Source organism: Ochotona princeps, chromosome 21 (genome assembly GCF_030435755.1).
Source record: "Ochotona princeps isolate mOchPri1 chromosome 21, mOchPri1.hap1, whole genome shotgun sequence".
Lineage (NCBI taxonomy): Eukaryota > Metazoa > Chordata > Mammalia > Lagomorpha > Ochotonidae > Ochotona > Ochotona princeps.
The window spans coordinates 22683130-22696416 of NC_080852.1; the positions used below are offsets into that span (position 1 = coordinate 22683130).

Here is a 13287-nt window from a genome sequence, read left to right on the forward strand (position 1 = left end):
TTGGTTCCATAAAATTTAGAGTTTCCATGTAGAGGATATTTGATTTACTTCTGTAAATATTTTTATACCTGAGTGTGTAGCATCTAAATAGTCGTTAAATGTTTATCTGGAATCTACTGTAGAACAAAGGTTCTGCCGGCAACCCTCCTTGAATGGTTTCTGAAACGGGGTCTCCATGCAGTTTCTAAGTTTGTATTGCTGGTGGGAACGAGATGATAAAAATCCAGACAGTGAGACTATGATTTTAATATACTTTATTGAAAAAGTGCACAGTTTTAAAGTGGTTTCAGTGGGCTTCGAGCAGAAGGGGCCCTGCCTGCCACCTGCAGTCCCATTTCTGATGGAAGGTGATTATCATGTAGCAAACTCACTTTTGCATGACCAGCAAAGTAAAAAGGTAACTTTTTTTGTCAACATGTCATTAAGAGTTTATATCACGCACAGTTTAAAATCATGAAATGCTGATGGTCGGACTATATTTCATGTCTCCTATGTTGCACCATATTTTGGTTCACAGTTTATCCATGATTTAGCATGCCAAGAGTACATCTCTTCCGGGTCACCTCGAGAGCAGCAGCAGCAGCAGCACAGGGAACAGAAGAAGGGCTGTGCTGCCCTGGAGACTCGGAGCGCCACCACACTCCCTGGCGTTCTCCTGCAGGGGGAGGCAGCGGGCGGAGAGAGAGCAAATGGGTTCCAGGACGTCGAGGCCACACCGCTCTGCCCACAGCCCTTGGCCCTGGACCCGTGTCACCACGTCAGACTGGACTTCCCTTGGCAGCACATCAGCTCTTTGCACAGCACTACGCAAACCATTCAGCAGGTAAGGGACTACTGGGAAAAGGCATCTGCTGGAATCTTACTAGAAAGGCACATGTTGGGCCTCAGGATATCAACAGAAGAGTCCACCTAAGGCCTTGGCTAGGAAAGCCTTTGTAGAGGCCTCACTGGGAGAAGAGAGCTGCTGCTGTAAACAGAAGGACGCAGCGTGCTCCCTTCGTCCAGGATGCTGAGAGCTGCTGGCAGGGTCTGCAAACTATTACTCAAGTTGTGCTTTATGCGAGTCATTTCCTTAGCAACTAGTGGTACTGGCTTTGATGATGTCCAGAAGAGAGGTTGCACGGCTAGACTGTAGCTAGGTATTCTGTTGTTACCCGTTCAGCGCCGGGGAGGATCCCTGGATGGGGTTTATGTCATACTTGAAGGAACACTTTATGAGACTTTATTCGGTACATATATATAATTTATATGTTATTGTACATATGTATATGTACCAAATAAATTCCCTATTGGTCTTGTTATTTTTTTCTATAGGTCACTTGTAATTTCTATATAAAATGAATTGGATCTTTGGTTTCAGTAACTATTTTACTTACAGGGTAAAATAGTCTCCTATCTCCCCCGTGACCTCATCCCACTATTTCTGAAAAGAAACTAGTTTCTACCTTATGTCCAGCAACCACTTTATTCTAGTAACTCCAGAAGCTTTCCAGTTGGTTGTCTGAGTGCACGGCTGATTTGCATATTCACTACAGCCTTTCTTGACATCCCCAGCATCCAGCTGTAGTAGACATCACTGTCTTCTGAACAGAGGCAAGTGATCACGCCTGGGGAGCGACTGGCAGCGTGCTGACGTGCGCCCTGTGCTCGGACAGCTCCGGCTCCTGTCTGCTTAAAGGCGAAAATGCCACCAGAGCCACCTGAGTGTTCATTCCAAGAGGCATTCACTCACTCTCCAGGTAGTAATTAGTTCTCTATTTCAACTTACATCTTTAGACATCAAAATTTTTTGCCTCTAGTGTTATTAGGGTGACCCAATCCCAGATTTAGGTGAGTAATAAAATAGCTCCTAGGTATTACTCTATCTGTATAAACTGATACTATTATTTTTACAGAGCCGTTTGTGAAAGTGGCCATAACATTGTTCTCTGTAGCTTAACTCCAGCTTGGTCAGAGCCACAGTGTGGACGTAACTACAGGGCGTGCCAAGTAGGTAAGAGAAGTGGAAATGTTTGCTGAAGGAGCGTGTGGGATGTGATGGGAGAAGGCTGAGTCCGGCTCTGCTCAAGACAAGGCGTCCCCTGCCGGCCTGCGAGCATCTCCGCGCAGCCTCTGGGAGGACAGGCTGGCTGCCGTCTTACCTCGGGGTGGAAGCCATGGCACGACTCCGGACGCCTGCGGATCTTCTGGGCCTTCAGACGCTCGCACTTCAGGGATTCGTTATGTTGACTGTAGTTAAGGCGTGTTTTCCTGGATCTCAGACTCTGGGCAGTTCCTTCCCTGAACCAACTTCTGTCTCTCTCCCCCACCTAGGTTTCCTTGCTGTGCCCCCAGCCACGGCTGGACCTCTGCACAAAAGGATATACCTGATTTCGATGGGCGCCATGGTGATGGGCGCCACAGACTCGCAGAGGCAGCTGCTGTCCACCACCACCATGAAGAGATTGCTGCTGGGGATCTGCTGGATGACGAAGGACCTGCGGGAGAGACGCAGTGAGCCCGTGAAGGTCAGCTGCCTGTGCTGCTTCGTAAAGTAAATGTCACACTGGTCTCCTCAAGTGACCTTTTTGCCTGTGGCCCTTCACTATGACTAGCAGGCAGGAACACACCTTAGAGAGGTGGGGACTGAAAACAATAGGAAATTAGAGTAGACAGAGTGAGCTCCCGTTCTGTTAGCTAGCCCCCAGCCAGCAACTCCATAACCCAAGTGCTTCTGCCATCACTGCAGCCGCTCACAGCGCACATGAGCTGGACCTGGGTCTTGAACCCATGCATGCTAAATGGGCTTCTGAGATTCAAGAGGTCAGCTGTTGCGTAATTTCTGCTAGATCTCCAACACAGCAGATGCATCTGATATTCTCCTGTCGGAGTTTCATTGTCCCTCAAACAGGGACTGAAACACTAATGACAAGAGAGGCAGGTCAGTCCCTGCCTCTGTAGAGGAAGAACATTCAGATGAAATTAATACTAAGTAGACAGTTGTGATTCTGTCCAAATCCAAGGTGTGTGCTGCAACTCTGACTCTCTAGAGGAAGCAGTTAGAGGAATCGAGAGGATGTTATCCAATGCACTGACAGGACACGACAGTGCCCCCATAAGAACAATTAGTATTGGCTTTGGAAAAATCAATGCCCTGTGTCCTAGCAGAACCAATAATGCTGGATAAACACTTAGAAAAAGTTATGTGATATGATCAGTCTGTAGCTGGTATATCATTGCATTGAAATGGATTAGACAATAGAATCCAGCCTAGCAATTTCTCCATGGGTTTCATCTTTGTTGCAAACTTTTAGTAAATGGTTTACTAAAAGCTTGCAACAGGGCCTGGCAGCGTGGCCTAGAGGCTAAAGTCCTCGCCTTGAACGCCCCGGGATCCCATATGGGTGCCGGTTCTAATCCCGGCAGCTCCACTTCCCCTCCAGCTCCCTGCTTGTGGCCTGGGAAAGCAGTCGAGGATGGGCAAGGCCTTGGGACCCTGCACCCGCGTGGGAGACCTGGAAGAGGTTCCTGGTTCCCGGCTTCGGATCGGTGCAGCACCGGCCGTTGGGGCTCACCTGGGGAGTGAATCATCGGATGGAAGATCTTCCTCTCTGTCTCTCCTCCTTTCTGTGTATCTGACTTTGTAATAAAAATAAATAAATCTTTAAAAAAAAACCAGAAGGGCATCTGGCTCTATGACCCCCTAAAACTGATGGAGGAATGACGAGTGGAAGACTGGAGCCCCCTGTAGGCCACAGGCATCCCCATTGACAAAAATATTTGACGGGGGACATGTGTGCTCATTTGGGAGGCTAGAAACGGCCTCTCATTGGGCCCGGCGGCGTGGCCTAGAGGCTAAAGTCCTTGCCTTGAACGCCCCGGGATCCCATACGGGTGCTGGTTCTAATCCCGGCTGCTCTACTTCCCACTGTGCTCTGTGCTTGTGTCCTGGGAAAGCAGTCAAGGACAGCCCAAAGCCTTGGCACCCTGCACCCGTGTGGGAGACCCGGAAGAGCTTCACTGGTTCCTCTAGTGAGTCAGCTAAAAATTACATAGGTTTAAAGAAAGAACTCACTCTCAGGGCCTGGCGGCGTGGCCTAGCGGCTAAAGTCCTCGCCTTGAAAGCCCCGGGATCCCATATGGGTGCCGGTTCTAATCCCGGCAGCTCCACTTCCCATCCAGCTCCCTGCTTGTGGCCTGGGAAAGCAGGAGAGGACGGCCCAAAGCTTTGGGACCCTGCACCCGTGTGGGAGACCTGGAAGAGGGTCCAGGTTCTCGACTTCGGATCGGTGCAGCACCGGCCCGTTGCGGCTCACTTGGGGAGTGAATCATCGGACGGAGGATCTTCCTCTCTGTCTCTCCTCCTCTCTGTATATCTGACTTTGTAATAAAAATAAATGAATCTTAAAAAAACAAAGGTTGCAACAAAGAAAATCCCTCTATTTAGTGGGGGATCCTGTTTAGAATTTTCAAGGCTGGTGTCTGAGACTTACAGTTACGGTCCTTGTCTTTACCCACTGCTGGCAATAAGGCACGCTGCAGGTCTATAGCTCTTCTCACCTGTGCAAGGATATCGCTCCGCCAGTTATGCTCATAACGAACTACGCCTACCACCGTAGGGAGAGCCCGTCTGAGATAAGGTGCGTCACAAGCACCAAAGAAAAGTGCAAACCAAGATCGCACAGCTCTCTGAAGAACAAAACTAGAGCAATCAAGGAAAAAGATCCAAGATAATTTGCTAATGTAATCTTTCAAAGAAAAGAGAATGAAAACTATCCTGGCAGTTGGTAATGGACCAAAGGGTCCTCTCTCCAGAGAAAGACAGAATAATTTACTATAAAAACCTGTTGTTTAGAATCTAAAAATTGAGAACCTAATGAATCCAAGATAATAGAGTGACATATCTGAAAGCCTCCTAAGCTGGGTTTCTAAAATGACAAGATTGTGATGTTTGCCATAGACATTCCTAAAACAATGACATGCAAAGGGAGAAAGTATACTAGAAAATTGCTTATGATAAACAGTACAAGCAAAGCAATAGTATTACACAGATTAAAATATAATAAATTAGTTGACACTAGAAAACAGTACAATGCAGTAACAAGATATGAAGTGTTAGGTATGTGATGGTTATAAAATACAAATAGAAATGCCCAGACGGACCAGTGCAGATCATCTTTTGAAAGTGTTATTCAGGGGCCAGCCTACTGGGTTAAGCGGCTGCCTGCATGCCAGCATCCCCTATGCGTGCTGGTGCTGGTTCTGGTCCCAGTTATTGCCCTTCTAATCCAGCTTCCTGCTCATCAGGCATTAGAGCAAGAAGTGGGTCCAAGTGCCCGCACTCCTGTTCTCGTCCTGTTCTATCCCTGGCTATTACTGTTTAGGAGGTGCAATTTCCTTACCTTTGCTTATCTGTCCCTCTGTATGTAACTCTATGGACTAAATGGTGTTCAGAGGGGTGGCCCCAGCAGTGTGGCCGGCCCTGCTGCCCCAAGGACAGGGTGCCCCGTGCCCTCTGCGGCAGAGGCTGGCTCACTCCTCAAGCTCAGAACTGCCTCTGCCCCAGAATCATGGTAGCATGGTCACTGCAGCTTCTGGTCTAAATCATAAAATAAAAACACAAGGTGTCTTGTCAAACCCAGTTAACCACCATTTTTGAATCTGACATTGGAAACCGTCCTGAAGCCCGTCGGTAAGTTCAGAGCAAGCCGCGAGTTGGTGGCTGCCCCTCAGCGTGGGTGACTGACGCGAGCTCCTTCACTGATCCACACCTAAGCTCAAACACTGCAGAAGAGGGCACGGAACCGGCTCCTAAGTCTACCCTGGTACCTGTGGGCCCGGCCGGATGGCCAGCAGGTCTCAGAAAAAGTGCTTCCAGAAGCTTCTTGTGCTTTTCCTGTCCACTTGACTTGGCTGCACGTGTAGCTCCAGCCAAGCCTGTAGCTTCTTGTTCTTCAGCTGCTGCAGTGGCCAGTTGGTTCTCAGTCAAGTCTCAGTAGCATCGACGGTCCTCCAATGTCAGAGAAAATGGTGCAAACGAGACAGATGTGCTGAGGGAGGGGCAGTCAGCAGCCAGCGGCCGCTCTCAGACTCCTATTTTGATATAAAATACCCTTGCAGCACACTACACCGTCTGCTGGCTGCAGAGTTACTGAGGAGCTCCTGACAACAGCAAACCTCGTGTCCCCAGGTCCCTAGGAACAGGAAAGGGAACTCCAGACCCTAGAGATGGGGGTGCTCCAGGAGCCGGCCCGCCCTGGTCGCTGCTGCTCCCGCCACACTGTCCTCCCCACTGGAAATAAGCTTTTCCCCAGTCTTCCTTTTGTCCCTCTGTATGTAACTCTATGGACTAAATGGTGTTCAGAGGGGTGGCTAAGCTGTTAGGTGACATGCGCATCACCTTCAAGTGCTGGTTTGAGTCCAGCATGCTCCATCTCTGTTCCACCTTCCAATTAATTCACCTGGAAAGGCAGTAGCAGATGGCCTACATGACACCTGGATGGAGCTTCTGGCACTTCAGTTTAGCCCAGTGCTGGCTGCTGTGATCATGACGAGACTAAACCAGCAGATGGAAGATCTCTTCTCAAATACAAGGAACTAGAGTATACTTGAACAGAAAGCATATTGCTCAGTACTAGAATAGTTAGAATAACCAAAATAAGTCAATGGTAGAAATAAGAAATATTTTTAAAAAGCACAGTTCATCATGATTCCTTGAGAATTTAGAAACAGCCAGAATCAAATGTGTACGGTCTAACTTTTCATACTCTCAATGGGGAAAAAGTTCACTTAGTTTTCCAACCAAGAAGTTGGAAACATAACCTGAGCCCTTCTTCCTCTGTCCCGTCTTGCACTGCAGTGAGTATTGAGGGCCGCCTCCTAAAGCCCATCTCTCAGGCTTCTGCAAGGAGATACTGATGAAAGAGTCTCCCTTACCTGCTGGCTCCTGTGCTGTAGTTTGATGAACACCCAAACTACTGTCTAAAGACCTAGGTCTTGGGAACTTGGTCCCCAAAGGCTTAGCTCAAGGGATTACGTGTGGTCACCTGACCTGGCACAGGTCTTCGGAGCATGTCCTAGGAAGGAGTGGCGCCTGGCTTCTCTGCTTGCTGCTTCAGCCCAGGCTGCTTTCTCTGCACGTGTGCTGTGCACAGCCCTCAGCAGACACTGTGTAGCTGCCCAGTGTGGCACTGCACAAATCCAAAGTTAAACAAAAAACTTCTTTCCCCCGCAAGTAATTCCTCAGATATTTTAGTGATAGCAATGAAAAGAAGCCTAACCCTTTGGGTGGCAACCATGCCATCATCTCCTGTGTGTCCTCATTCCCTGTGCTTCAGTGCAACTCCCAGAAGGTGGCTTCTCGCTGCCCCACCCCGTTCCTGATCACCCCGCTCCTATAAATCCACTCCAGCTAGATCTGTGCCCGCAGGGACACCACTGGCCTCTTTCTCTGCATGCTCACCTCTGCTCAGAGTCTCTAACCCGCTGTCCTCTCTGCAAGGCTAAGGGTGCACCTGACTGCCCAGCACAGCTTCAGGTGTGTCCAATCAGTGACTATAATGATCACAGTACAAGAGTCAAATCACATAAAAACATGAAGATAGTTGGTGCACACAAAAGCTGATCTGAAAGACTGTTTTAAAAGGGAGTGGAGGTTTGGCCCCACTGTGAGGGCCCTGCTGGGCATGCATCGGGGGTACCTGAAGTCATGGCCCAGCACTGCTTTCCAATGCAGCGTCCTGGTAACGTACCCTGTGAGGCCGCAGGTGATGGCGCCAGGGGCTGGGTCTCCATCACTCGGGAAACCAGCAATGACACCCCTGTTCCTGTTTTCAGCCTGACACAGTCCTGGCTGTCATAAAGATGGAGACAGTCTCTCTCCCTCATACATAAAAATTTTTAAAACCTTCTAAACCTTGACATGAGCTAACTTTTAACACTCCCAATTAAGAAGAAAAAAAGTCAAAGTAACATTACAGCCAGTCATGTGTGGAGGTATGCAGAACACATTTCTGAAGATGAGGCATGAACTGTCTATTCTGGGCAGACCAAATGCCGTGACCGAAACACAATGTTCACCGAGAGCACCGCCGGGGAGCAAGACCAAGGAGGCTCGTCGGGCACAGCTGCCGCTGTGTTCACAAACAACCCTCGCTGTAACATGCGACTCAGTACAAAGATGAGGCACCTAGTCCATACACAGAACAGCAGCCTGACTCTGGCTGAACCCATGAGAAGCCCTTAAGCCAAGAGAAAGACTACTGGTATACAGTGATGACTAACACGCTCAGGAATAAACGCTGTGAAACACAAGCCTTCATGAAGGCAATGGTGAAACCTCTGTAAAAAACATACACAGGCCACCTAAGCACTGAAGGGAACTACAGGGGTTACAGATAGGGACATTCATACTTTGAAGATGTCATTTTTAATTTTAAAATTCACAACGATCTCAGTTTGACAGAATTTAAGATGAGTCTAAGAATGTTTCAGGTGAATAAATATAAATGATAGTCTGGAAAACAGAAAAAAGAAGTGGGGCTTTCTAACATGAGAAGGGAAGGTACTTGTTAGCATCATCAGAACCTAGGAAGAAAAAGGAATGAGAAGACTAACCATTGAGCCTCAGTGTGTGACACACAGGGCCCTGTCTTCTGCAGGCTGGAAACTCCTCCACCTGCTGTCTTCCCATCAGCCCTCCAACAAGAACCATTCTTCTACCCTGTCTCTCAGCAGGCGTAACAGGCTACAGGCCAACTACAGACTTGCCCTTGTACCTCTCCAGTCAAGTGTCTACTGGCTCCCTGCATCTTCTGCCATCCAGCCTTGTCCTTCTAGCCACGTCATGCATTAGGGAGAAAGGGGTTGGGTCGGGGGAGGGGGGCAGGGAGTAGGGGCACAGAGTGGGAGGCGGCAAGAACAAGAGAAGAAAGAAAAGATGGGAAGGAAGTAAACAGAATGCTGAACACACACCACCAGGGAGGAGGAGGATGGTTCTGCCATGCCCGCACGGTTCCCCTTCTAGCACTCCACCTTCAGTGAGCTCGGCAACACAAGGGATGGGGATCTTAACCTGGGAGCCTCCTTGTTCCTTGCCCTCCGGGACATGTCGGATAAGTACTTGGCAGTACACACACAGTGAGCACAGACAAGGTGGATGTCTGAGTGTTTTCTTTCTCTAGAGTGTGTGGGGTGACACAGAGCATAAAGGTCAGGAAGGGTGCACACTCCACTCAGGAAGCAGGGCAATACCGGGGACAGTGCCTGTCACAAGAACCTGAGCTGCATCCGAAGTCCTGCACTTCTCCCCAAGAGAGTGTATTCCTGCAGTCTTACAACACTTACCCAACTGAGTGCCACACCAGAGACGGCGAGGATCGGGACCTCAGCGACAGGAAGTATATTCTTAAAGCAACTACCTACGTAAGAGAAAGCTACGCTCATTTTACTGGTAAGGAAACAACAGGATACTTAACTTCTAGAGGAAACATGGCTGAACACATTTTATTCTTTTTCCTTTATTCCCAGGGGTATCCCGGTGGGGAGAGCTAGAGGCAGAGAACACCACTTTCCATCGGCTGCCCCAGTCCGCAGATGCCCAGGAGCTGGGGCTCAGTCCATCCATGGGGGTGGTGGGGAACCCTACACCTGGGCCATCACCTGCTGCCTGAAGTGCTCACGGGCAGGAGGCTGAAATCAGGAGCCCAGCAGGCCCAAACGCCACGGGATGCAGGCACCCCAGGCCACAGGCCTGCAGCCGCCAGCTCTGCACTGCTGCTGCTTTGCCGCCCCCCACGCTCCCTAAAGGCAGTCCTGGGGTGGTCGCTCCATACAGACGCTCCATGACAACCCAGGCAACAGATTGAGATTTAAAAAAAAAACAAACAAAAAAAACCCACATTTGCCATGAAACCCCACAGCCAACTTCCTCTTTCCCAGCTCCTGGGAGTTGACAAGCCCTGCAGCTCCACGGAGGCGGAGGCAAACCACCCCCTACAAAGGACTTGCCGGCGGAAAGATTAACTGCTTTTCCATATTTTAAAGACTTACTGTCTGCTTATTAACAGGGTGCTTCAGAGGGGCCTGGGCAATGTTAGCTGTACATTTATGTGTACAATGTGTATTTATGGCCCAGGGTGCAGGGTTGAACTCCATAAAACACACCTCCAGCCAGCTGGGCCCAGCAGCATGGCTGACATCATAGCGCTGTGGCGGGCTGCATTTGCCTTGGGGGCCAAAAGAGGCGAGGCGGGAAATGCCTCCACAGAGAATCACAGATCTCCTTGCTAAGCACGGATGGGTCAAAACGCAGGAAATAAATTAGGTCCTCCAGGGACAGGGAGGTGGGAAAAGAGGGGAAGCAATTTTGATGCATCCAGTGCTGGAACTGAAATAATCCAGCCCCCTTTCCCATTCATCTATACTACAGACTGGGGAGGGCCTACCAGGAAAAAAGGCAGTATGGTCTGAAGCCAGCCCCCCCTGCCAAGGGAGATTGCTGGCCAGGCCCTATCTTCAGAGGGGAGCTTTGCAGATCAGATGACGAAAGTGAGTGTGATACTTGCCTAATGCTGGCCCGGCACAAGGAGACAGAATGGGAGGAGCCCGGGATAAGAGGCTCCCCAGAGAGGGACAGGATTTCCCCTTTGGAGAATCCAGTTGGCTGGTCTTCATTACATGGGTGCGCATTACTCTATCTTTAAAAATGATGGGGTTCGGTAAGATCCTAAGACAGTTTGAACAGAGACTGTAGCCTTTCCCCATGGCTGTAGACGCCGATCCTGCAGAGTGCACAGCTTTTATCCAGAGGAGACATGAAAGGCAGTGAGCGAATCACACGCAACTCTGGACCTGAGACGGACCCTGTCCTACTCTGTGCTGCCCACCGGCTGGTCTTTCACCTACCTGTGGATCGCCAACTCCATCCCTCTCATACACGGCAGATGCCCTGTTCTCCAACATACACCGTCACAGCAAGCACGCGAATGCCTTGCGCAGGTCCAGGCGCACAGAGCATAGAGAGTGAACCTCGGATGATTCTTGAAGTCCCGATGCAATTTAAAGTGGGCACATGTAATAGAATGACTATATAGCCATGCTCTTCAGGGAGTGTGGGGAAGGTGAAGAGTGGAGAGGCCAGGACCACCTCATGCGCAGCCTCAACAGGAGAAAGGACCACCCTGCTGCACCTGCTCACCCCGAGAAGCAGCAGGCCCTGGTACATTCACAGATGAATCATTTTAGCATGTCCAGGCACATGCAGTTCTCAAATACTTAAACTGCTTCAAAGCACAGGAAAGAAGGAATATTTCAAATTCCTTTTATGAAGAACACTGATATAAAACCTGGCAAAGATTACACCAAGAGAAAAATCTATAAGTAATCTATTCCTGATGATTACAGATGCCAGGATCTTCAATGCAATGCAAGAGCTAGAATTCAGGCTAAGTGACGGAGCCACACAGCATGCCCCAGAGGATTAACCAAGGAATGCAAAGGAACAGGCTTACGGAGCTGGCCCAGAGACCTTGGTTAAGGAAAAAAAAATGTTATACATCAGCTCAGCATTCAGCATCAGTGCTTATTGAATAGCAATTCAGTAAGAGCGAAAGAGAAAAGTACAGTTCTAGCAGCACAAGCTTCTGGCAAGAGTCTTCCAGAATAGAGTACAAGGTTTAAATATCCCAGGCTTTTTATGTAACCTCATAGTTCTTTAAGGTGCAAGACCTCTTTGCTTCTGGTTGATACTAGGGAAAAAAAATTAAAAAGAGGGCCCTGCCCAAGCATTTACAGAACTTTCTCTTTGATATCCAATCTCTGCTTTGGGGACCAATATTCTCCTTTTTATGAAGGCATCCACCCTCCCTCCAGGCAGCCCAGGTGCTGCTGAAAGCCTGCCCTGTCCAGGCATGTCTTCGGGGCCTACACTGATCGGCACAGTTTCTTCCTTTAGAGAAAGCAATGGGTACGAGATAGGCATTGAACTTGAGGTATCAGACTCAAGGTTGAAGCTCCCATTTTTACCCCTACCAGTGTAGAAGAAGGCTGCTGGCAGCCGCTGATGCTCAAGAATGGAAATATCTGCTGAGAAATGCTTAGAAAACCCCTGGCTCTGGATCCTAACTGTGGGAAACTAGAGCAAGCCTTGCCTGAAGTCCACCTCTCAACTTTGCCCCTTATGGTTTAAGCTTGATCGAGTTAAGCCTTCTGTTGTTGGTAAATAAAGACCATAGTACATGGCCTGATCAGCCTGCAGCTGGAAATGTGGGATTTCAGGAAATGAGCCCTCAATAGAATAAGCTTGGTTTCTCCTGTGAACCTGAGATGGCCAGCCAAGAACTGAACGGGCACAGGCCTCTGCACTCCATTTCACTAGTGTGGGAAACATGCTGTTTTCATAAGTCACTCCTTGGATGAAACAGACCACCATATTCCTTTTGTTCTGTTTATTCAAAACTGTGGACAATGGACAAATTATAGCATTCCCCTTGTGACGCACCAGTGGGGACGGCAAGCAGAGAGCCAACATGATACTCTGCAAGACACTGTCCCATGGCAGCATTTACTGTGTGGCACGCAGGCTGCAGCAAGTGCCATCCCAATGGCTTTCCACCTCAGCCCATTGAGGGGTTACAGAATCTGAAAACAACTTTGGGCAGGAAGTCCCCTGGCATTGTTAACCCCAGGCAGGCGGCAAGGGCTGGCATTTTGTATTTGCAATATGGAAAAGAAGGTCCTACTGAATGAAAAGCCACACGGACTGTTTGGTTTTCTTATCCAAGGGGAAGGGAATTTCAAAAAAAAAGTTGACAACAAAAAGATGCTTTCAAATCTTGGCTATTATTTTAGCTTTTCAAAGTAATTTTCTAATACTGAGGTCATCAGCAAATCCTCTTAATTATGACATGAACCATTATCTCCTAATCCTTTAAGAAGAGTAAAGAATTTGTTAAATATTTTCACTAGAACTATTAGTGTCTTTTTAGAATATAAATAATGACAATAATAGCTAACATTTATGGAGTGTTTATCTAGTACCCAGCACATTTCTATGTGGTTTCCCTTTAATCTTCACACCAACTCAAAGACATACCATGATTTCCATTTTATAGATGAAAACATTCAAGCTTGGAGAAGTTCAACAAACGTTCCCAAATCATAAACATCATCAACCATCAGAATTCTACAAAGCCAGGCCCGCATGTCTCTTCAGTCTCGTTTCAATCACTGTGCTCTGTAATTAATCACCATTACCCACCCCCCATCACAGTCATTGTCACCTGTGACTTACTGAGCACTTACTGTATA

At 48.5% G+C, this 13287-nt stretch overlaps 1 protein-coding gene across 1 annotated transcript in view; it reads right to left on the reverse strand.

Annotated features, from left to right (window-relative positions):
* Positions 1–237: 237 nt before the first annotated feature.
* The window catches only part of CACNA2D3 (calcium voltage-gated channel auxiliary subunit alpha2delta 3), a 714521-nt gene continuing 701471 nt past the window's right edge, over positions 238–13287 (reverse strand). Inside the window, exons 35-37 of the mRNA XM_058678785.1 lie at positions 2365–2477; positions 2142–2224; positions 238–655 (exon numbers count right to left, since the gene is read on the reverse strand). Coding sequence (XP_058534768.1) covers positions 560–655; positions 2142–2224; positions 2365–2477 — 292 coding nt within the window. The 3' untranslated portion in view covers positions 238–559. The remainder of the gene's footprint in view (positions 656–2141; positions 2225–2364; positions 2478–13287) is intronic.